This window comes from Hyaena hyaena, unplaced genomic scaffold, assembly GCF_003009895.1.
Source record: "Hyaena hyaena isolate Hyena2069 unplaced genomic scaffold, ASM300989v1 scaffold_162, whole genome shotgun sequence".
NCBI classification, from domain to species: domain Eukaryota; kingdom Metazoa; phylum Chordata; class Mammalia; order Carnivora; family Hyaenidae; genus Hyaena; species Hyaena hyaena.
The window spans coordinates 1,162,994-1,188,682 of NW_024080795.1; the positions used below are offsets into that span (position 1 = coordinate 1,162,994).

The window sequence follows — 25,689 nt, forward strand, 5'->3', positions numbered from 1 at the left end:
GGCCCTTGTAATTCTTCGCCAGAAGGCAGATGGAGCTAGGCCTCATTTTAGCTTTGTTCAATGACCCATTTCTTAATTCTTCAGGAAGCCAGCTTCACCCACTCCCTCTTATTTTTAATTTACTTCTTCTCCTTTCCGCAAAAGCAAACAAACAAAACACTCCATCTTTGGTCCCAGTTGGTGGCCATTTGAGTCCACTGGGGACCAAGCAAGAGTCACTGCAGCTAAGCATATGTACTGGGCTGGCCTTCTGCCCTTCATATTGCAGTTTATAGCAGAGAGGGCTTAAAGAGCGTCTCCTAGGATTTCTGCATGGTGCTTAACACAGGGAATCTTCCTCAACGACTTACACTAGAAACCAGGATGGGTCTAGTTGCAGGTCAGGTCAAGTTGCCCAAGGCTCTAATGTCCTTTTTGTCATCCTTGGCTTAACCTTTTTGAAAAAGGAGAGAGATCATTAAAATCAGTTGTGATTTCCCGGTTTCTCAAGCCAATGAATTTTATTCTTTTACATGAGCATGGCTTTGATCCTTGGGTTTGTCGTTCTTATAATGAAGTTTCATTCCCCCACAAAGAAAACCTTTTAATTTGTAGCTCCTGTGTCACGGAAGCTTTCTACTCTTAAAAACCACCCAGACCATGAACCCTTGCCTGGCTTGAGCTGCTCATTTGCTCGTTTCATCCCTCTTCTTGCTTCTGGGCACAGCTTTGGGCCCCGAGCCAGGATGAATCTCTTAGGAGACTAAGCTGCCCTCACCCGAGGTTGGGGTACATCAGCTTTAGATTGGAGGGATGTGTAGTGAGTTGTGCTACACAAGAACTCGGGCTGAAAGCTTCATCTCCAAATACGATTAAGGAGGACTGGGACAGGGACCATTCCAGAAGGGGCCAGAAAAAGACCTGTTGGACCGGCTTACCCCTAGTCTCGGTAACGGACCCCTCTGCACCTAAGTGTTCCTTGAGCATATCCCCAATTACCCTGTATTAGGAGTTTTCACATGTGCCTTTTTCTTTTTTTTTTTTTTTATATGTTTTATTCATTTCTAGCAGAGAGAGAGACAGCGTGAGCAGGGGAGGGTCAGAGAGAGAGGGAGTCACAGACTGAAACAGGCTCCAGGCTCTGAGCTGGCAGTCAGCACAGAGCCCGACACGGGGCTCGAACCCACAAACCGCGAGATCATGACCTAAGCGAAAGTCGGACGCTCAACCGACTAAGCCACCCAGGCGCCCCAACATGTGCCTTTTTCTACTGGCTCCACCTCCTACCTGAATATCCTCATTGGTCAGTTGTCCGTGGCGTAGAAGAACCTCTCCGTCCGCATTGAATTCAGCAGATGAACTCACAAACATACCTGTGGCTAAACAAACCTCAGTACCGGATCCGGCTTCCCCGTGGTATCACTGTGTGCCTTTGGGCAGGTTGCTTCAAACTCTCCGTGTTTTGTTTTTTTCTCCTGTGAAACGGTGAAATTAATTCCTCCTCCTTCTTCCTACCTCTATAAGTGTTACCACGAGCCTCGAATGACAAAATGCGTTTGAAATATCTTTGAGAGTTATAAAGTGCCCTGCACTTACTAGGTATGAATGTAGAAAAGTAGATCAGATATGGAGGGAAGTTTTGCCCTGAATAAATGGAACTGTGTGCTGGCTAACTAATAATTACTGGGCGGCCTCTCTTTACAAATGATTTAGCAGCTTCCTGAGTATTTCTCTCTATGTATCTTTCCAGAGATACTATTTTTTAATTTTTTTTCTTTAAGCAAATCCACCTATTTGCCACAAATTCTATTTTTATTATTTTTTTAATTTTTTAATGTTTAGTTTTGAGAGAGAGAGAGAGAATGAGTATGAGCAGGGAAGGGACAGAGAGAGAGGGAGACACAGAACCTAAAGCAGGCTCCGGGCTCTTAGCTGTCAGCACAGAGCCTGATGCAAGGCCCTACCTAACTCACGAACTGTGAGGTCATGACCTGAGCCAAAGTCAGACACTTAACCGACTGAGCCACCTGGGCACCGTCCCCCCCCCCCCAATTGTATTTTTTAACAAGTCCGTCCATGGTGATGAATAAACCAGTTGGCCCTGGATAAGGAAATACTTTGAGGAATTGGTAGCATCAGTTTAAAATAACGAAAAGTCTGAGTGATAGATCATTTTAAAGTAAATGTAGTGTTATTACTTTCATACACATGTAATAACAGCCCTGGGAACAGAGCTTAGAGAAATACAGCCTGCGTCACGGAATCAAAGCAAGCAAATAAGAATCAGTGATAATGAGTCTATTACTGGGCAAATGTCCTGCTAAAGACCATCATCCTCAAATTGGCTAATGTTCCCCTGGTGAAATTCATTCATTTAAGAAACAGCTTTTCCCCCACTTCATAGACATAAGGAAAGTCTCATTAAAAATCACTACACATTAGGGGCGCCCGTGTGGCTCAGTCGGTCAGGCTTCCAACTCTTGACTTGAGCTCGGGTCATGATCTCGTGGTTCATGGGTTTGAGGCCCTGGTCAGGCTCTGCGCTGAGTGTGCAGAGCCTGCTTGGGATTCTGTTTTTCCTCTCTCTGCCCCTCCCCCTGCGCACTTGTGTACATGTGCACATGTGCACTCACTCTCAAAATAAAGAAATAAACTTAAAAACTTCACTACACACGGCTTCTGGATAACTCAGCTTTTCCAAATGCCAGCGGATGGCAGCTAGCAGCAGCGCTCTGTGGCCTGGCGATAACAGATAGTAATTCCAAACGACACACACCCTGTGGCCCCTACAAGGGATCAGCTTGACCCCAGTTTGCCCAAAACTTGCCTTTTTGGGCGCAGAGGTTATGAGTCTTCAGGCTCAGGCAGAGCAAGACAGTTGGTCAGCCACTTGCAGCTATGCCTCTAACAGCCACTAAAGCTGGAAGAGAGGCACAGGTGTAGGGGGCTTCCATCGGAGGGGGTAAAGGCAGGCTGTGGGAACCGCAGCCCCCACTGCTGCTGGCGCCTCTGCCTTCACTTTTGAGCTTTTCTCACCATTTCCTCCCGGAAACATTTTGATGACATGTCCCTTCCCTCACCCCCAAATCCTGTCTAAGGTTGTAGCATGACTTCAGAAAGTAGGACTGGAAGAGCAGAGGTGGTTCGTGAGAGTAATAGCATTTCTCTGGAGCTTCCCATGTGCCAGGCACTGTGCTAGGCCCCCTTGTGTGCGTTAATGGAGTTGTCTTCACAGTAGCCTTTTGAGCCGGACATTCTCATTACCCTCATTTTACTGATGAGGTGAAGTGACTAACCCAAAGCCACAGCACTAGCGAGTTGGGATCCAAAACTCAGGTAGTCTGCGACCTTCTACCCACTACACTGCCCTGCCCAGCAAATGCCTGGCTGCTCTCCTTCATGGGACCGAAGCTCTCCTTCCTTCTTTCTGCTTTTGATGGAAATCCTGACGTACGCTCGCTTTCCTCTCTAGTCCGGCACACCTGGAATGGGTGTTCTGTCCAGCGTTTCCCTGGCATGTGCTGCTAAATCCTGTCCGTTAGGGTTAGGGTTAGGGTTAGGGTTGTCCCCCTGGGCCAAGCCAGCTAACGTAGCCTCTCGTGCGCTTCTTGCCTTTCTTACCTGGCGTCTCTGCTCTCAGATCCACTCAAGGCTATAAAGTGACTTCCCCTGGGAGCAAGGTGATGACCATCTGACGCTAGCCCTCCATTCAATGCCCTCTATGCACACGGCTCGTGTAATAAAGCCGTTGCCTGTGTATCCCCTGGAGTGCTTCGGAGCCCACGTAAGAAGAGACCCTCTTAGCCCTATCCTGGAAGTCCAGCCTGGGCCCTAGGCCTACCTTGAACCTGTTTGCAACCTGGGGCGGGTCACAGCCCTTCACCTTTTTCTTTTATTTATAAGATGAAGGAGTCGGACAAAATGACCTCAAAAGCTCTTTCCAGCTCTAGCAGGCTATGAGATCCTATGACAAGGCTATCGGAGGGGGAGCGGGTCTGAAAGGAGGAGGAATACCATCAAGCCGCCATGATGGCTGGGAATTTCCAGTTCTTTCCCTGATGGCTTCCCAAACAGACCAAAGGGAAAGTGCTTCAGAAGGAGCCCCAGCGTGTCATTGTTCTCCACAGGAGAGCAGAGAACCCTTTACTGGACTCCTCCCCACATCTCCGGGGCTGCAGGGGAGCGAGGGGGTGGGGAGGGGGGGTGGGGCTTTTTGAGAGGTTGTCAGAGTGGCTCTCGGTTTCCAATATTGGAGTTTGGGGTGAAATTCATATCATTAAACCTTCAAGAAAATGTCTCCCCCATAGCACCACATAACCCCAATGGGGCTTCTGAGCAAAAGAAATGGAATTCACTGTCCAAATAATATTTGACAGAATCACCCAGAATTGAAATGAGAAGCCCTCTAAGCACAGAGATATATCAGCAAGGAGGGAGCTACATCTGGAGAAGTGCCCGGGGCTGAAGGGCAGGGAGGAGTGGAGGAATACAAAGCGGCTGAGAACCCCAGCGCAGGGGGAGACCGTTTGCACTCTGAGACCCTCCCGGCTAGAGATCGAGGCTAAGTTCTGACCTAGTTGCCCTTGTGTGCATTGCTGTGAGCTTTTATTAAGTATTTATGTAGCAGTTTCAGATTTGACCAAGTGCTTTCCAGTCACTTTTATTTGGCTTAGCAAAGTTTTCCTGGAATGCCATCTACTTTAGGGTCGGGAGAGTCACGTCTTGTTTGCTCGGCACCTCCATGCGCGCAGCCTCACACAATGGGCTGCTTGTTCTGGTAGGAGAGCAGGTGCAGAGCCGGGTTGCTGAGGGCACCTGTGGCTATGGGGGCGGTTGGAGTGGGGGTGGGGGGGTGGTTTACACTTCAGTTCACCTTTCCTTTCCTCTGTGATTGTTTGGTTTTCTTTTATTGCCGGCAACCGCGAAGCGGCAGTGCCAGGCTTGGGTCTGCCGGGCGCAGCTATTCTGATAGCCGGACGCGGGCAAACGGCAGGCTCTCCCTACCCCCCCCCCCCCGGCGCCAAGCGGCCAAGTGGCCCTGCTCTAGCTACTCTGCCCATGTCCACCATGTCCACCATCGTCACCGCCTTCCAGCAGCCACACCTGCGGGCCGGTCCCTTCTGCTCCCTCGGAGCCCTGACTACAGCCCGGGTTCGAGGGCTCGGGGGCTGCTTTGATGGGAAGCAGGCAGCAGGAGCCATTCCGCTCTGCAGACGAGACTTGTCAGTGTTCTCGGGCGAGTCTAGCACCGAGTCACCTTGTTCCTGTGGGCTCCCTCTCCCTTGAGCAGCCCTAGCAGCACCCGATGCCAGCGCTCCGTGGGTGGGGACCGAGGATGGTGAGCGTGTAGGTGGGCAGGAAGAAGAAGAGCTGTACACTCCCTGTCACAGGTTGACTGGGGAATCCAGCACGGTCACAAGCTGAAGACTTCATTTTCTGAGGACCACGTTTGCAAAAGCCAGAAGCAGGATCGGGTGCATGAAGCCCAGATTAGAGATAGTGGCCCGGAACATTGGAAAATTTGGGAAGTCCAGCCACCAGGAGTCTGTGGCTAAGCACGGGGCTCTGTAGGTGCTTAGTAGGAGAGTGCTGAGTGGATAGTACTTGCATTCTGCTCCTGATGGAACACAGAAAATCCTTTCTCTGACTCCCAAAACTGAGGACCTAGGAACTTCACCACCAGATTTGACATTCTTTCTTTTTTTTTTTTTTTTTAAAGTAATTGCTGTGCCCAATGTGGGCCTCAAACTCATGACCCCAAAATAAAGAGTCTCATGCTCTACTGACTAAGCCAACCCCTGAAACTCTTAAAGTTATTGCCTTGCCCATAGCAAATTGAGCAGGTATATCAGAAGATGTGTTTTCCTAGTGGTAGAATCGCACTCAATTCAGACAGAAGTGTACTGAAGTTTACACTCTTAGAAGAGGATCTGTGATGTGCATTGACGTTGCTAGCAGGTATGTACGATGCACGGGCCCAGTGTAGGCGCCCGCTGATTGGCCCATGGGGATGAGACAGACACTAGAAGGAGTGGGGCTTGGACTGTGGGGACTCAGCTGTCTGGCTGGCCCAGGTGGGAAGTGACCCGCCACCTGAATAATGCTGCTCCCTGGGGCATCGGGAAGGAACCCTGCCTTTCTCCATGCAGGCATTGATTTCCAAAGTGGTGTCATCTAGTGGATGGGACACGGTAGCCGGTTTTCCTGGAAGGACCCAGACAAAAGTCCAGTGTAAGGCAAGTTCTTAGTCATTGACTGCAGATTTGGGGCACTGGGCAGGGGGGGGTGGTTCCCAGAGGGGACCAAGCAGACAAGAGCTGGGGAGAGTAGGTAAGAGTCTCCACCATACAAGCCGGGCTTTGGGTGAGGCCTTCGGTGTCGGTTAAGTTGAACAGGCATTTATTGATTGCCTGCTGCATGCCACATACTGGGTAGAGCAGAGGGCCGACCCAGAGACGAACCAAACCAGGAAACCGGGACAGAGTTTAGGTTGGCACAGCCCAGGGGAATCTGTCTAACTGGCAAGGGGAAGTCCTGCCTGAACACAGGGCTTCGCCCCAAACACAAGAAAGGCTGGCTTTGAGGAGAAAGACTAATTCCAGAGCCCAGGGCCTGACACGCCAGTCGGCTAAGTGATAGCCTTCCTGCCTCTGTCACCACTGGCTCAGGGGCTGAGTAGGCCTAATCTGCGGCCTGTACACAACTGTGGCTAAGACCGGAGGAGCTGACAGCGCAACAGTGGCCGGAATGTCGAGCTTTCCTTTCAAGTACTCCGGCGGTACCTATTCACATGAAAACAGTGTGTCCTTGCCTCACGATCTCTGGTGGCTCATTAAATCAGGTTCAGTGGGACGTCCAAAGTGACATTCAGGAGGCTTTCCTTTATGTGACTCCGTATGCTTGAAATGCAACACAAGGGAATAAAGAAGTCCTCCTTTTCCCTCACTCAGACGCGCCTGCCTCTCAAACTGGTCAGTGAAGTGTGACTGTAGGTCGACTTTGAGGGTCCTTTTCTTCATTTTGCAGATCACCACATTAAAGAATGGGTGTTTGTTGTGGGCCCTGCGGGGACCTGAGACAGACAATGCAGTGTTCTGAAGAGAGAGATTTGAAAAAGCGTGTGGGTGTTTTCAAGAGCCATCTAATTCATTACTTGTGACACTTGTGCAAAGTGGGAGCAGATGATTTTTGTATCACAGAGAGGAGAAGTGTGAAATGTGGGGAGGGGGGGTGAGTGAGCGGAATGGGCTTCTGACATCCCAAGTTGGTCACTTGTGAAACCTGGCTGTCTGCCCCGGGGCCTCAGTAAACGATTTGTTCCTTAATGGACGACAGTTCATTCTGAACCATTTGAAGTCTTGTCTGGGAAGTCTCCCCCCCACCCAGAGGCCCTGTCCCCCGGAAGTTTTGTGTGAGGACATCTCTGCTGAAGGGTTCCCTTTAGCCAAGGCCACCTGCTCTGTCCCCGCCACACACGCGACACTGCTCAATCATAACATGAGAGAAAGCTCTGGGGTACCCTGCTTGGACTCACACTTTAGCGGGGGCATACTTAGACAATGGAGACTCTTCCACCTCCTAAGGTGTCTTCAGCGCAGGAGTGAGTAGATCTGAGGCTTCCCCTGACTTCATTGCAAGGGTTATTCATCCTGTCTCAGGAAATCCTTTCTAAATAACACTTATTGAACACCTACTGCGCGTCACGCGCCATGTACAGTGCTTTCACGTAATAACAACCTTCATCTAGATGTGTTGGCCACTGTCTGAAGCACATTGCCTATGTTATCCTAATTTACTAACATTCGGGATATCAGTTGTTCCTCAAAATGATGCAGGTGGCATCATCCCCACTTTACAGATGAGGAAACTCAAGCCCAGCAGGGTTTTATGACTTGTCAAAAGGCACACAGTAAGTGGTGGGACCAGCTTTTGAACCTATGTCTTGACAACGAGGCTGGTGCCATTGTCCCGGCTCTTCGAAAGTATGTTATGTACTCACTGTCTTCGTAAACTATGTGTACTAAACTGAATTTCACCTCCTAAAATGAATTATTGATCACTGTTTTGAACATCAGTTGCTTTGATAAAGTGCTCTCATATGTTGTTGAGGTATGTGACCCATTCTCTGACTCCTTCTTCTTGGCTCTTCTTTTGGGGGGAGAATTACAGTCCCCTTTTGTTTTAAATTTTTTTAATGTTTATTTATTTTTGAGAGACAGAGAGAGAGCGGGAGACAAAGAATCGGAAGCAGGCTGTCAACACAGAGCCCGATGCGGGGCTCGAACACGTAAACGGCGAGATCAGACCTGGGCCGAAGTCAGACACTCAACCGACTGAGCCACCCAGGAGCCCCAGTTACAGCCCCTTTTAAGTCCTACCAGCACTGATGCCAATTAAAGCTTGAATGGCTACTGCTCGGTCCCTCTGGGCCCTAGTTTGCCCATCTGAAAGAGGAGGGCATTGGACTAAATGTTTTTGAGGGTTCTTTCTAACTCTGACATTCATTCCCATGAGTTAAAATCTAACTTAAAGAAAAAAACGAACTTAGAAACAGGTAAAGATCATTTCCTTTTGGCTTAACTCCAGCGGGACAAGAAAACATCTGGTTTTCTGGGCTAGCTCTCTGGTCTAGAGGGACTTGATAAATGAGTTTGGGGTGATTGAATAATAAATCCCCATTGCACACTGTGTTCTGTTACATCCCTCCCCCTCCCAGTTACTGAACTTCTGAATTATATATTGCTTTCTGGTTTTGTAAGAGTTAAACTGGGCCCAAGTCCTCTCCTCCTTGATAAGTCCTCCCTCAAGGACACCCCCCAGAGAACGCTTCCTGCCCGCTGGTGGCTGGGCTCACAGCCCAGAAGACGGTTGTCACCGGCGTTCCCACATACCAGGGATGCCAATCCTGTAGTCTTCCTCACAAGTATCACTTTGGCCTCCTTATTTACTTTTCTCTCTCCTCACTTCGAGGTTCAAGGTTCATCTTGAGGGTTTGCTTCTTTAAACAAGCGTTCAGGTGATCCCATCTTCCACATTTTCTCTCTACCTTCCCTTCTCTGCAGGGGGGCTGCTCCCCACAGCCAGACTCATCTCCCTGTGGTGGGTGATTCTCAACTTCTCACGCTCTCCTCACCATCTGGAAAATATTCTCCACTTCTGTAGGCTTAAATGACTTCTTGATTATATTCCAAGACCAATCTTTTAGTCCCTCCGCACAGGGAGGGTTGAAACTAGGTAAAAACAATAAAACAAACAAAGAAACCAGATTCCAATACAGTTATTCCCTTATATAGCTAATGCCCACTCAATAAGATATAAATGGGTTCACATATCTCTGGTTTCTTCTCTAGCTTTTACTTCCTCTCTGTTGAAATGTATTTATAATTAATTGCTGAAAGGCTATTGTTTGAGAACAGAGGTACTTCGTGGAGTATGGTGGATATGTTTCTGGCACTCTCCTGCTTGAAATTTGCTCTCAGGTGGTACTGCTGTGCCGACAAATATGGAAAACATTTTCCTTTAAATACGTGTGTAAATAAATAAGAAGAAAATTGTTGCTAGCTTTATTAAACGCATTTACAAAGCTCAGCTATTCTCACCTTTGCTTTATTTTTCTGTTCATTTATGTAAATTAAGATATGTTGGATATGCTATGTTGGATAGAAAGAAGAACAGTTTCCTAGGCCTCTTAATAAGATGTTCTAGTTTGTTTTGAAGGCTATTTATACTCTTTCAATTATCCTGTTTTTCCACAGTGATTATTGTGGCTGGAGTACTTTCCAAGGAAACAGAGCTGGTAAATCAGGGGCTGTATGCAATACTGCAATCTTTCCATAAGATGGCGCTCTGAGAATGTGAGCTCTGTAACTTACTTGCAGAACTGTATGTAACCTGGCAGCAAATTAAACTTTTGTAAAATCACATATTTTGGGCGTGGGGGGCGGGGAGTTAGTCCTTCTAAGACTTGCTCTGAAACACTTGCCACCGTTCTAATGCCTAGGGGAAGAAGGAAAGTGAATTTTCCACCAGCCTCCCTGTCTTATCTCAGTGCTAGCCGTGTTTGAAATCAGCAATGTGCATTTCAGGAACCTTTCAAAGAATGGAATTTCTTCTAAAGGAGGGGGATCGTGATACTAACAACTTGTGCTTGTTAGAAAAGCCCCTCTCTGGGTCTCAGTGTCTTCACCTACCAGTGAGTGGATCAGACAAGATGATCTGTTAGGGGTGCTTCCATTTCCAGTGTATTCTACATTTGAATTCATTGATTTCTTTCCACTACACCCTTGCTGCCTCAGCCAGCACACAAATGGGAAGAAAAGATCGCCCATTTTACGCTTGTTTGACTCTATTCCTCTTCTACAAGTGCTCTCTTTGCTTCAACTGTCCCAAGACAAGCATGCCCAGATGTCCTGTTTTAATTAGGTTCCTTTTCTCTTTATGGCTTTTGCACCGGTCTCCCCCCACCTCCCCCATCCCTGACCAATCTGCCTGAACAGAAGCATGTCCCCCCTTTCACTTCACAAGTAGGGTTTCCTTGGCATTATGGCATTCGTTTTTGTGCTAAGCAGATACCAAAGTGGATGGGAGAAAGCAAAGACACCACATGTAATGCCTCAAGGTGACGCTTCTTGGATCACATGTAACATGTCCAGTTAAGAAAAGTTTAGAGTCTGGGGATAGGAACTTCTCTCTATTCATTGTTCCTTCTCTGCTGGCTAGTATTCACTGCCAGAACCACGTCAAAGCTTAGGAAGGAAGCAGTATTCCTGAGAGAGGACAATTAATCTAATTACAGATGAGTGTCACTAAGTAGGTAACTCATCGTTAAAATCCTCCATGGCCCACAGTGTCCCCATTCCTGACACTCTGGACAGTCTGTGGATGAGGATCCGCACTGCAATGGCTTGTGCTCATTCAGAGCCTCTTAGGAACCATGTACGTCAGCGGCACAGAGGGAGAGAATGGAAATGAAACGCTGAATTAATTAATTAATTAATTAATACAAAGCTACAGAGACACCCATAACCGAGTCCCTCTGGGCCTGAAGCCCAGAGCATGCATGTTACATAAAATTCCCCAGGGCACATCATATATGTCACGTTGCTATCACCAAGGTGACGAAGGCAGGGAGTCATTAAACACGAATGCAGGGAGTCATTAGGCACAACATTCTCTTGCATTCATTTTCCTATTGTCCTTAGAGATTTCAGATCACCGTTGGTGCTGTGTAGTGGCGTGGTAGTGGTGGTGGATTATTTATTTCTCTGACCTCAACACTGTATCTCCCAAGAAGGTAAATATTCCTCTGGGTAGCAGTGCTGTTGGATCTATGTTTAGGAGAAGAAACTCCATACACAGGGCTCTCCCCGAGGGTTTTAGAGGGCCGGCTCAGGAATTTGCAGAGTAGCTAACGCGAGCTGCTGGTGCACGCATGGTGGTAAGCCTTGGGGACCATTACAGGTAGCTTGTGAATTTTGTCACACAGCAGAGCACAGTGGTTAAGAACAGAGGCAGTTGGGGGTGCCTGGGTGGCTCAGTGGGTTAAATGTCTGTCTCTTGATTTCAGCTCATGTCATGATCTCACAGTTCATGGGATCGTGTCCCATGTTGGGCTTTGCACTGACAGCATGGAGCCTACTTGGGATTCTCTCTCTGCCCCTCCCCTGCTCATGTTTGTGTGTGTGCTCTCTCTCTCTCTCAAAATAAATAAACTTAAAAAAAAAAAAAAAGAACATAGGTAGCTAGGGCCGCCCACCAGTGGAGCATGTGACTCTCGATCTCAGGGTTATGATTTTGAACCCCATGTTGGGTGTAGAGGTTACTTAAAAAAAATAAAATCTTAAAAGCAACAGAGGCAGCTAGAGATAGACTCACAAGGTTTCAAACTCCAGCTTTCTTGGGCAGGTGACTTCACTTCTCTGTGCCTCAGTTTCCTCATCTATAAAAAAAGGCTGATAATGTGTCTATCTTGGGGCGCCTGGGTGGCTCGGTCGGTTGAGCCTCCAACTCTCGATTTCAGCTTCAGTCACCGTCTCACAGGTCATGGATTGAGCCTCAGGCTGGGCTGTGTGCTGAGAGGGCAGAGCCTGCTGGGGATTCTCGCTCTCTCTCTGCCCCTCCCCCGCCCCACTTACATGGGCATGTGTACACGCACGCACACACACTCTCTCTCCAAAATTAATAAATAAACATTTTTTTAAAAAACTCAAAAGAAGAGATGGGGCGCCTGGGTGGCTTAGTCGGTTAAGCGTCCAACTTTCGCTTAGGTCATGATCTCGCGGTTCGTGGGTTCGAGCCCCGCGTCGGGCTCTGTGCTGGCTGCCAGCTCAGAGCCTGGAGCCTGTTTCAGAGTCTGTGACTCCCTCTCTCTCTGACCCTCCCCTGCTCACGCTGTCTCTCTCTCTCTCTCCTAGAAATAAATAAAACATTAAAAAATTAAAAAAAAAAACTCAAAAGAAGAGAATCATGTCTGTCTCCCTGGGTTGTTCAGGGGAGTCAGCGAGCTAAAACCTGTTTTCTCTTCGTGCTGCGAATAGCACCTGGCACAGAGAGCGCGCTCAGTTCCGACAGCTATTGCCCTTATTATACCGTGAGGTACTTTGGGTCGTGCAAAAGAGAACTAAGCCAACCTCTGCCTTCAGAGGCCTCACAGCCTTCACGGGCTGGCGAGTGGGATGTACCTAATAGCAGGAGCAAGTCAGGGTGCCCCTCCCAATACACTTACACACAGGGCAGCAGGTCAGGATGAATCAGAGTGGCTCAGGGAGGCCCTCAGTTCCTTCAAGGAAAGGCCTTTTAGGCCCCTACAGGGAAGGTGAGCGAGACCTTGAATAACTTACTTGCTTCCTTTTGAGAGGAGGTACTCCCAATAATGTACATTCATATTCACAGCCTCGCTGGTCTACTGTCCTTTTGAGATAGGCAGGTGGGGGTTACCTCACTGAAGAGGAGAAAACACACAGGACAGTGTTTAACCTAACAAAGCAGCGACAGTGACTTGATGATAAGCATCTGAGGTCTGAAGGTGTTCCGGGGTGACACCATGCCCGTTGCATTCTGTAGATCTCTGTGCTGACATAAGAAGCCACCTTGAGGCTGGGCTGCTAGTGATGGCCAACATAAGTCTTCCTAATAAGAAGGATTTCCCACAGGCTCTGACATATGTGTAGGAGTTAGACCGGCTTTTAATTTACCTTTTCTTTCCTTTTGTTTTCTCTTTTGCCTTGATGAAAATTTACCACTGGGGCGCCTGGGTGGCTCAGTCAGTTAAGTGTCCAGCTTCGGCTCAGGTCATAATTTCCCAGTTCAGTGGTTCAAGCCCCGCATCGGGCTCCATGCTGATAGCTCAGAGCCTGGAGCCTGCTTTGGATTCTGGGTTTCCCTCTCACATCCCTGCTGTCTCTCTCTCTCTCTCTTAAAAATAAATAGACATTAAACACATTTAATAAAAAATGAAAATTAAGTACTATATAAACTTTCAATCATTAAAAATTAAATTGTTATAAAGATTTAAAATGTAAAAGGTATGGAAGAACACAAAAGAAAAATTTCACAGTTCCCCAACATTGCCCCTGGCTCATCAGAGGTAATTGCTATTACCGATTCCTTAAAATGTTCTGTATTCAAACACTCGTAAGGTACAGGCGAGCAATGCACAAGCATGCCCGTTTTTAATCCAAATGGAATCATACTGTACATTCGTGACCCCTGCTCGTATCTGTGACACTGTATCTTGGATTTGGTTTAGCGTCACCACCTCTAGATCGACTATGTTCTTTTAACATCTATATAATATTCCATTCTGTAATTTGCCTGGCTAAGGAGAACAGGGTAGAGGGGTGTGGAATAGAACAACTGGTGTTTAGGGAAGGTATTGAGATGCCTAAAGAGAGAGGACAGGACCCTGAGGTTTAAAACAGTCCCATGAAATTGTAGCCACTATGGGAATCAATTGGATCAGTACTTTTGGTTACTGCTTTGCGGAACACATAAAATAAAGGCAAGCTTTAGGTCTAAGCCACAGGCCAGCTCTTCCTAACACTTCTGTAACCAGAAACCATGCTTAATTTACTAAAATCCTTTGAGGATTTAAATAGCACATGGATAGAGCGGAACAGTGGATGCTATTTTGACTTTCAAAAACTTTGGCAAGCTTTTCAACCCAAAGCTGTTTTTAAAAAACTCAAGTCACCCCGGGATTGGAGAGCGGTATCTTGTCCTGGCTCCTGATCCAATGGCTTAGAGGTAAGAAACAACAGCAAAAACAAATAGAGCAAAAGGGACACTTTTCTCAGTGGCAAAAAAGAATATTGTAGGGCTGCAGGGGATCAGCTGTGGGACTAATTTGATTTAATATTTATAGACGATTTGGAACAGGGAATAGAGGACAAAATCGCTACGTTGGCAGATGTCTTTACACTATTCCAATGAGGGTCGTAAACTTCAGGAAGACATTTGTTTTGTAGGAGCAGGCATAAAAGTGGCCGGCAAGCTTCGATATGAATAATCCCACGGAAATGTCTCTGGGGACACATTCCTGAAGTTCATTTCCAAAGATTTATAATAGCCTTACCTCTTTATCTGTGAATAGGGTCTCTGCCTCAGGCATCAGGAGGTGCAAAGAGACGATGAACTTGCCGGTATCATCAGGAGGAGATGGTATTTAAGCAGCATTATGGACATAAAAGAAGAGACTAGTAAGCTGGCTGCCACAAGATAGATAAATAAAGAATACTGCTTTACGGTTTTTTAATATAGCCCCAAAGGCAATTAATTGGTATTTGATGGTCGGTGATCTGTCTCTTCACTGACGTTCATAGTTAAATAAGCTGAATATGTTAGGCTATCATTTCAGAAGAAACGTAATCAAATGTTCTCTTCAGCTTTACTACAACTTTACTACCAAATATTTTCCTTTTCGTGGGGTGCCTGCCTGACTCTGTTGGTAGAGCGCAAGACTCTTGATGTTGGGGTCGTGAGTTCGAGCCCCACATTGGGAGTAGAGATTACTTAAAAAATAGATTTTCCTTTTTAGAGGACAAGTTTTAATTATGAAAGTCAGAACCAGACTTCCTGATCTCCTCTGCTACCATACATCTTTTTCAAAGTATGTCTTTAATAGTGGCAGATACAATGTATCATGGAAGGGAACACCTAACAGAATCAGATCAGTGTCTTCGGAAGTGGTAGAATTTTCAGTAATAAATAATAAAGATGCCTGTCCCACCCACCTCACAGTGTGGTTGAGAAGCTCAAGTAAGCTGGATGATAAGACGCTGCCTCGTAAAGTGCTGTACAATAATACGGTAATATTACTTCTTGCATGTTGTAACTTGGAATTAGAAATATGAGGGGATTAAATTCTAGGAAATTATCCTTTATAGGTATTCATACAAATGTGCAAAGATTGGTATACAAGGATGTTCTTTGCAGTGTTGTTTATATTAGCAAATTATGAGAAGTAACTCAGTTGTTCACCAGGGAGTGGATAAAGAAATTATGACTTAGCCATACAGAAGAATAAGAACAAGGCAGTTATATGTTCTGACATGGAAATGTGTCCAAGGTATATATTAAGCGATAAAAAGTTGCAAATCAGCATGACTAGTATGCTTCCAATTTGGGTTAAAATTATGTGTTTGTTAGTGAAAGTGCGCAGAAACCCCTAGAAGAATATATATCACACTGTTAGCCCTGCTTCTCTCTTAGAAGGTAGGATGGTGGGGGGCACTTTTACTTTATGCTTTGTTTATTACTGTACTGTTTGAATTGTTTACAATGAACATTACTTTTTTTTTTTTTTTTTGTAATTTAAAATGTGAATAAAAGGCACCTGAGCGGCTCAGTCGGGTTAAGTGTCCGACTTCGGCTCAGGTCATGATCTCACGGTTCATGAGTTTGAGCCCCACATCAGGCTCTCTGCTGTCAGCACAGAGCCTGGAGCCTGCTTAGGATTATGTGTCTCCCTCTCTTCTCTGCCCCTTCCCCACTCGTGCTTTGTCTCTCTCCCTCTCTCAAAAATCAATAAGAATTAAAAAATTTTAACAAAATAAAATGTGAATAAAAGAAATACGAATTTGCCCTCAACCCTATGATCCTATTATAATGGGGCGGGGAGGAGTGTATAAGGCAAGGACAATTTATGCTGCACATGGCTTGGGAATGCCTCCTGAAAAGAAACCCAGGCCCAAGGCCTGCAGGAAATGGTGAGAAGAGGAAGTGGAAGAGAAGGAAGATGTAAAGAACATGCAAGCATCTTTCTTTTTCCAGTAAGTAGAAAGCACAGTCAGAGTTAAGGTCCCTTCTGCGTGCTCCCCTGACCAAGACCCAGGACCTCCTCAACGTGGCTCTCATCTCTCTGAGTTACCTTCGGCTCTTAACTCTTCTGGACACCACACTAGATCCAGAATACAAAGGGCAGAGCCTTTGTCTGTCTTGTTCATCATTGTATCCTCAACTCCTAGAAAACAGAATGTTGAATTAATGTTTGTTGACTGTTGAATGAATGTTCTCCATTGCAAACAGACTCTATGTGGAGTGGTTTACTTTTGCACCATGGGGTCTTCCCATGGTTTAAGAAGCTGAAGAAAGCCTGTGGGCAGCTTGACCACTGGTGCCACGTATAGTTAGCTTTTATTTGGCTTGAGACTCTCCTGTGACAAACCTTTTCTCCACCTTCCCCTTTCCAGGTACAGCCAGAAGGCGGCACGGAATGGCATGAAAAATCAGTTCAACCTCCACGAGCTGAAAATGAAGGGCCCCGAGCCAGTGGTCAGTCAAATCATTGACAAACTGAAGCACATTAACCAGGTAAGTGATCTATTGGACAAAAATGGAAATGGGAAACAATGAGGGATGGACACATGTGTCTGCCGTTCCAACTATGTGCTTGGGCTTTGGGCGGGGGAGTCATTCTTCAGTTTCTTCAAAGATTCTTTCTGTTAAAAAGGACTTCTGACCCTTGGTTTTCACCCCATTTTTATTTTGTTTTGTTTTATTTTTGTTTTATTTTAAGTTTATTTTTTCAGTAATCTCTATGCCCAATGTGGGGCCCGAACCCATGACCCTGAGATCAAGAGTCACACATAGCCGGATGCCCCTTCACTCCACCTTTAAATTATGAAGATGATTTTGTAATCTTAGAGGAAACTTGGAAAGTGGAGGGAAAAATATTTCTCTCAATCCCACTACTCTATCCTGTTTTCATTTTTACCTGTTCTTTTCTAATTTTTGTTCAGAAAACCACACTCACACAGACTTTTTACATAATTGGAACCACACACGTGATTTATAGTTCTTAAAATTAACACTATATTGGAAACACTTATTCTTGTCACAATCTTCCTATTAATCATTTTTTGTGGCTGCTTACGATCTCTCTAAGTATTCGTCACATTTAATTAGCTCGCTTTTGCTGGACATTCAGATTGTTTCAAATTTTTCACCATCATAAATAAAGCTACCTCTGCACACATGGTGCTTTCTTCCGATCTTAGATCATTTTCTTAAAGTATTGGAGTTATTGGGTTAAAGGATATGAGCATTGTGGTACATGTTTCCAAATTGCTTTCCAGCGGGGACATATCAGCTTTCACCACCACTAGGAAGATACTAGAAGACCAGCTTCACTGCACCCTTGCCAACTTCTGATTCACTGCCATGCGCAGAGACACCCACAGATTCCCTTGACCTGTACACAGAGTTTTTCCTCTCATGAGGAGTTTAGTAACTAAGACACAAATAGAAGTGAGTTGTACCATCTGCTTGTGATTGCTTTGTGGCCACAATAAAAAAAAAAAATGCCACCCAGAGTGCCACCGTATACCAGAGTGACAGTGTTCCTGCTCCGTGATCCATGGGTGGGAGGGCCCTGGCACCACCGACTTCTATTTGTAGCTTAGGAAGAACTTTAATGCAACTAAAATCCTGTGCAAGCACAGAGGTTTCTATAGGAAGCCATTGGCGTGGTTTTGTTTTTTAATAGGAAGGTTAGCAATGACATTTTTGTGGTTCTTAGAAAATGTTAGGAAGGGCTTTCTAATGGTGGTATATTTCACTGCAAATGGCTTTGTGAAAGTATTTACGAGACACTTGGGTGTGACTCCTCCAGTGCCTAATAAAGTGCTCTGCACCCAGTGAGCACTTAATATATAGTCGTTAGCGCTGCCAAGCACGTGATAATGGCAGTATTTGCCGAAAAGACCCTTCTTTCTGTGAACTCACAGCCTCACTAAGTTCTACACAGCTTGGTTAAATATAGCAGGATTATTTCAAAACACATCTCTGAAGGGTGCGGAGCACAATGTAAATCGCTTCTGCCTGGACATTGAGGGCATGGTACGCTTTACCTGGGGACGATACCAGGATTTGTCCTCTGAGTGATTTCCGAATTATCTCTGACCAGCTGTATCTGGATGGCTCCACTCAACTGGTTAGACCCCAACACTGGTGAGGCCAAACTCTCAGGCGCCTTCACTGTGCCCCTAATCCTAAAGGAAGAATACCATCAACAGATCTCTTTGGTCAATGGACCTTAAGGAACACCTACTATGTGCTCGTTCAAGTGCCAGGGGCTTTGGGATTCGCAAGAAATCTAATCCTGTGTATTCACAGCTTCCTTGGAGGGGAAGCACAAGCACAGAACGTGCTTAGAGGCAGCCTGTGATGAAGAGCCAGAGAGGGCTGTTACTCATTGGCTTGGGCTGCTGTGTGTAGGCCTGAGATAGGCTAGGCTAGGGGAAGAAGGATCGTGCAGGGGGCAAGTGCCAAGAGCGGCCATAAACAAGGCATGTGTAGACACAAGAGAGGGAGCGACAGTCATGAGAAAGATCAAAGGCCTGAGCATGGACCCCTACCTCGGATAAACGGAATGCTGTATCAGTGAGACACGGGCTCCTAGGTGATCCAATGGTCACTAAAAATACTTACAGCATTTTGGCAAAGACATTGCATGTTTGATATGAATACTGTGGGAGGCCACGTGGGGTAGTGGGTAGAACATGATCTTTGGATCCTGATGGCTCTGAATTTGACCATAGATCTTACTAGGTATATAGCCTTGGGCAAGTCACTTGACCTGAACTGTGTTGTTCTCATCTGTACTATAGAAAGATATCAAAACCTCTCTTATAAGGTTATTGTGAGGATTAGAATTTTATCTATACCCCCATTATAGACAACTTAAATATAATTACGTGTGTAACGTACTTTATATATTCTGTATGTTTTTCATATACGCACAAGTGTATATAATTGCATATACATGACAGATAATAAATGGCAGTTAAGATTATTATAATTCAGGATTTCCTCTGTAGGCAGGACTTGAGTTTGAAAGGGAGCAGTATTCCAGTATTTTTTACCCGTCTGATCGGCTCCCCCAGTTTTGTGTGGTTGTATATCCTTCTGATGTGTCTCTCTGTCTCCCATACTGTTTCCTTCTGTGCCTTTTCTCTGACTTCCAGCCACAAAAGCTGAGACCACTTCGTAGGCGGGGAGACGTATATTGTGAGAGTTGAAAAGTCACCTTGACAATTTCTTTCTCCCACCTCTGCCGTGAATGTGTGTGTGAACATTTTTGGTTCCCTTACAAATACCATTGAGCAGCCAATTAATTCTCATTGATAGACCAGTTTTACCTGTTTAAGTAGAGCTGTTAAAATTGGTTGGGCTCCAAACACCCACATTGACTTCTTTTTCTCATCTGTCTTGCTTTACATGGCCAAACACCTTTTTTTTTTCAGACCTTCAGTAAAATTTGTATTTTGGCTGTGATTCAGTCTGAAAGTGAGACATTTTAGGAAAGTCAAGGAAGAATGTTACGGTGGCAGTAATGATGGTGAAGAAGATGATGATGGTGTGTCATATTTGTATAGCATTTATCCTTATTTCAAAGTGATTTTATGTCCTAATAGTCTAACTGGTTATATTGGGGAAAGTATTCAACCCGAAACAGTATAAGATATAGTCCTGTCACAGAATCATTCTTTTCAAGAACTCATTGTGACCGTTGGACATTATTTCCTCCTAACTGACCATGCGGGGGAAATGATAAATAATCTCTGTCCCTTTTTATAGCCAGGGAAACTGAGGCAGAAAGCCGGTGAAGGCTGTGTGGGCATGCTGCCAAAGCATCCAGTGAGTTCAGTTGAAGATTCGATCCATCATCCAGATGTCGCTTCCTGTACACTGCCAAACATCTGGATTCACTGAATGCCTGACTAAATTGACCTAACGTTTTAGTGATTGGGGCAGGGGCAGTGGATAGAATCAAGTTAACTTGCCCAAGTTCACCTGTAAGTGAGTGGTGAGTCCAGGAGTATACGGTTATTTTCCTAGGCCCCTGGCTTGGTGCTGTATCTCTTACACTACAGTAGGGTGCTCCAAAGGACGCATCTGTAAATGCAGAGCCACTTAACTTCTGTCTGTCTAGGCAGGTGTGCCTATGTGTGTCCATCCGGATGGACTGCAGCTCGGCCATTTATGAGCACTTCCCAAAATAACTCTTCACTTTCTCACATGGAAATTCTCAGCTGCCTCCTTTCAGGTTATGGTTGTTGTTGATAGCACTGGAAACAATATACTCACTAAGGGAATAAAGTAACATTATTTCCATATTGACAGCCCCGTGGTGTAACCTTGAGGGGATGGGTTCAGGGTCAGGCCCGGGCCCCTTTCCTGGGAAGGCCTGCAGGTGTGGAATGTCCTCCCCTCCTCCTCCCAAGCCAGAGTTCATGTGCAACATTCCCACGATTGGAAATGAGGACCTTTTTATTTCCTTTTCAGTTTCTAATTTGTGTGAGGATTTATTGTCTTGTGTTAGCAGAGGAACTGAACGCTTTTAAGCCCTCAGTGTCAGTTCTGAAATTTGCTAGGTCATATTACTTTCAAAAAAAACAACAACAAGTTTTATTTTTGTTACTGTTCTGCTCCAAGGCTCCTGCATGGAGAGAAGACACCCCCCCCCCCCCCCGCCAAATACCAAGAATGATCACAGTCCATTCTTACCCGGATGATATTGTGGGCCATTTGCCCTGTAACCTAGCCTCCTTGGTGATGTTTTCCCTCTCTTTAAGAGTAGCTCTGTAGTTAGTGTGAATTTAGCAATCCCTAAACTGCTGTCACTTATTGTTCCCAAGGAGAATCTAGCTGTTTATTGTTTGCCCCTAGTTGCAGTTCAGGTTCAAATGAAATTCCAGAAATTGTTTCCTGCCTGTTGTAAACAGTCGAAGCCAGAGCAGTCAATACCTGCCCATTTGGTGTCAGAGCTTTTCATTCAGAGCTGGATAAAGTCTCATCTGTTTGGGATGGTTGAAATGTCCTGCTGAATGGTGGGGGAGTGGACGAGATGGCCTGTTAAGATTCTTTCCAGCCGTGTGATTCCATGATTTGTAGCTCAAGGTCAGCCTTTAACCCAGCACCCTCTTGTGAACAAGTCTTGTGACTTTATTCTCTGCTCTGCCACTCTTTTTAAAACACCCTGTTCCCAGGTCAACCCTTTCTACTTTGTAATCTTTCGTCTTTTCAGAGACTGTTCTCTTCCCACCAGTCCTCCATCCTGGGCAGATGGAACTTCAACTTGCCCTTCCCCCCACCCAACTCTTCTGTCCTACTGCCTTGTCCTCATTCGGCTATGAAAGCATCAAGCTATAAAAAACACTTTTGCATTCATCACCCCTAAAATTTCCCTCCTCCAGGGCCAGATAGGTGACCTGTCTTCGGATCACGTTAGCCACGTGACTCCATATGAATGATATTGATTCCGCCATGTAACTGCACTCCACAGTTCAGTCTGTAAAGTTCTTTCATGTACCTTAGATAAACTGATCTTCACGATGGCTCTGAGAAGCAGGTATTATTACCTACATTTACCAGATGAAGGAACCGGGGCACTAGAAGGCTAAGTGAGCTACATGTAGTGAGTGGTAGGTCTACACCTACCAGCCAGGGCCCCTGATTTCAGTCTGTGCGCCCTTTCCTTATACTCCTTTAAAGCCACAGTACACCTTGCTATGGTTAGTGAGGTCAAGACAAAGAAGACGTGCAGAAGTGCAAGTAACTGAAGCTCTTTCATTTGTCTAACAATGTCCAAGTCCCTACTACAGTAATTTCCATGGTTGAAGCTCTGAAATTATCAGCAAAGAAAGGCTGAGCATGTTGTTTTACCACACTTCAATTAGGAAGATTCTTCAAGGGGTCCCTGGGTGGCTCGGTCACTTAAGCGTCTGACTCTTGGTCATGAGCTCATGGTTCAGGAGATCAGGCTCTGTGCTGACAGCGCAGAGCCTGCTTGGGATTCTCTCTCCTCTCTTTCTCTGCCCCTCCCCGCTGCTCGCTCAGGCTCTCTTTCTCTCTCTGTCTTTCAAAATAAATAAATAAACATTAACAAAAATCTTTAGGGACACCTGGGTGGCTCAGTCGGTTGAGCATCCGACTTTGGCCCAGGTCATGATCTCACGGTTCGTGGGTTCGAGCCCCGCGTCGGGCTCTGTGCTGACAGCCAGCTCGGAGCCTGTAGGCTGCTTTAGATTCTGTGTCTCCCTCTTTCTCTGATCCTCCCCTGCTCATGCTGTCTCTCTTTCTCTCTCTCAGAAATAAATAAAATATTTTTAAAAATTTAAAAAAAAACTTTAAAGGAAGATTCTTTGAAAGCCAATCACCATGCTATATGGTATGGAAACAGAGACACTTTATGATGTGGCTTTGAGTTATACACAGCAGACAAACTTTCTGTAAGCTGTCTCTAATTTATACAATGATGTGAAATGGTCCAAGAAAAATTTTAAAAGTAAAGCAGACAGACAGTAGAATAGCTCCATTTCCATCCCCCTCTGTAAGCCCCTGAAAAGGTATTTTAAGGTGCCTGACAGACCACTCTGTCGTGAAAAGACACTAACTTTTGAAATAGAAAGTTTAAACTTTTAATAAGTTAATGAGTAAAGTTGTTAAGTGTCAGAGAGCTACCCAAGACATTCCTTAGCATGTGATTTAAAACCAAAATCTTTAAATGAATCTCAGGCATGATAGAAAACACCCCGAGTAACTTTTTTCCATAGTCTTCCCACAGTAAAACCAGCGAGAGTCATAAAACATCAGCCTCATCCTATGGTTGCTAGAAAAGTCAACATTGATCTAAAATTTTGAAATAAAAGGAGAGCCCTTTTGAGAGTCAAATTTACATAAAAGGCCTTTCCAAATGGAATTATGTCCCAGTGTCTGTCACACTTAGCGTGGTAGAACGTTAGTAATGGCCATTTCCATATGGAGCCAGAATGTGTGTGTGTGTGAAAGACAGAGTGTCTACAATGGCATGTTAACAAGAGCCAATGAATGACTTCTGAGTTACAAAACGACAATGTGAGTTGGTCTTTAAATACCAGACCTAGACTCTGTGGAGCTAAACATCATTTCATGAAATAAAAGGGAATTAGCTGATGCATTCCAAAACACATTTATCATTAAAAAATCTTCTGTCATTTTGCTTAATAGCCTGAAAAATAATTACAATGTCTGGTGGCTTTGGGGAGCATGTGTTTTTAATATCTTAATTACCATGTACAGTTTAATAACCCTGCACCAAGAAGAATTCCCAAGTATTTCGTAGTAAGTTTTTTGAAAATGAACTCTTTGCTATATTTAGAATCTGCAGGATTAAAGGTATTTAAATTGGGTCATGTATTTTAGTCCTTGCATATTAAATGAAATTACTCAAAAACGGAAGATGAGTCAGGAGTGGCGAGCCAAAACATTATTGGTAGCAGTGTTGTGGTAACCTTGACTTAGCAATGAAGAGTAGTATGGTATCTTTTTTCATTGCCATATTGTACTCTCTTGGGGGTATTCTGTTTTAGTTAGAGGTATTGGACGTGTCAGCTATGGAAAGACAAGCTCTACGTAGGACGAGAGAACTCTGTCAAACTATAAAGGTGACCAGATTTACATAGCTAGAGATGTATTTCCAAAATATCTCCAAAATCCATAAGGCCTCATATTCTGTTTACATTTACCTGCTGGCCAAATGCAACAGATTTTTAAGAACAAATGGTTGCTCTCTACCCCCACAAACCATCACGCTAGGCAGTGTATCAGTAAATGCACCTTCAAAGACTATTCAAGAAACTCAGAGATAACTTTCTACCTCGATGTACTTATAAATATGCATCTTGCCCCTGGACTCTCACCTCCTTAAGTCTGAGACCATGCATACAATTCTCTATTTCCTATAGTACCTAACATCGTGTTGTGTATAGACGATATATACAGTATTTTATTGATCAATTTATTCAAAGAACTCAGCCTTTGCTGCTCAATTTATTTCCGACTCTAGATTCAATTTAAGGCACTCTTCACATTCAATATTAAACCAGTTTTCGTGCTAAAGGGCAGAGTTACATAAGTGCAGCGGCCTTGAGATCAAAGGGTCCAACCCCCTGATTATACGGATGAAGAAATTAAAGCCAAGAGAGAGAAATGACTTGTCCAAAGTCATACTGCCAGTAAATGGCAAAGCTGAGGCTGGGAAATGAACGCGTCAGTATTCGGCAGTGTTACCGCTCTGCTTCCAAAGACTCCTGTGTAGCGCCAGACATGCTTGCAGGCAGGCACATCTCCTTGCCCAGCACTCCTGAGCATGGCAGAAGCCCATACTTCAGCAGTTTCATCTTTGGAACCAAAAGCAGAACAGCATGAGACATGAACTTGCTAATTATTTACCTCTTGTTATGGATATTAACTAGTGCTTGGTCACAACAAGTACATCTTGGTGCCCGTTGCCCCCCTCAACCCACGTACCAGTTGCGAGCACACCAGGGATGGGGCTGGGGGTGGCTGCGGGGGTCACTGAACCCAAAACAGGCAGAGTCAGCAGGACCCGTTGCCCATGGCCTCATACCCACCCCCTAGAGTTGGCCTCGGGCTCCTGTCTACCTCCAGGGCTGGTCATTCTGGGACTGTCGCTCTGGATCTCAACCCCTGCACGCTTCCTGGGCGCACTGTACTCCTTTATCCTAGCAAAATTAGCATCATGTTAGTCAGTGGGCTTCTGTGCCAGTTAGCCCAGTTGTTCAGGCAGTGAATTCAGATTGTGTTCCATAGGGAGTAGAGATGTGGGAGACAAGCCGTGGGGGGTGTTCTGAGTCCTCCATTCCTATTTTAACCAGAGCAGCTACATTTTTAAAATCTGCTTTACATATCTGTCTTCTGAGTAAGGCTTCGCTCAAACAAAGTGTTCCAACTGCAAAAACAGTAAGAAGTGCCCTTGAAGCTCACAGTAAAGGTTTTATCTCATATGAGCCATTTTTTTTCCCCATTTGAGCACTCATGCAACAAACATACTACAACGTGCAAGGCAGTCACAGAATGCCTTCCAGTCCCCGTCCGCCACCTCCTAAAATGAACTGTTGGTTAAAATGGGGGCCAAATGGGAGAGTGTGAACGACTCGGTGGAGATATTATTCCTATTGGCAGTGGCGTTCCTGTTGGAAGGCCCACATTCTTGTACTTGTGAGCCAAAAGGATCTTCCTAGAATCTGAAGACCGACAAGTCTCTGTTTTCCTTGCCCACGCCATTATGATTCTGCCGATGGGAGTGAAACTGACTTGTGCCCCTGGGGGGCAGCCCTTTGTTAATTGGCTCAACCAACGTTTGACCTCAGTCCTGTGTGGCCCCCGTGAGACCTAACCCTGTACTGTAAACTTATTTGACATGCGACC

The 25,689-nt window shown here is 45.4% G+C and overlaps 1 protein-coding gene across 1 annotated transcript in view; it reads left to right on the plus strand.

Annotated features, from left to right (window-relative positions):
- GPC3 (glypican 3) overlaps window positions 1-25,689 on the plus strand; it is a 446,356-nt gene that overhangs the window by 328,300 nt on the left and 92,367 nt on the right. Inside the window, exon 6 of the mRNA XM_039239848.1 lies at window positions 16,668-16,788. Coding sequence (XP_039095779.1) covers window positions 16,668-16,788 — 121 coding nt within the window. The remainder of the gene's footprint in view (window positions 1-16,667; window positions 16,789-25,689) is intronic.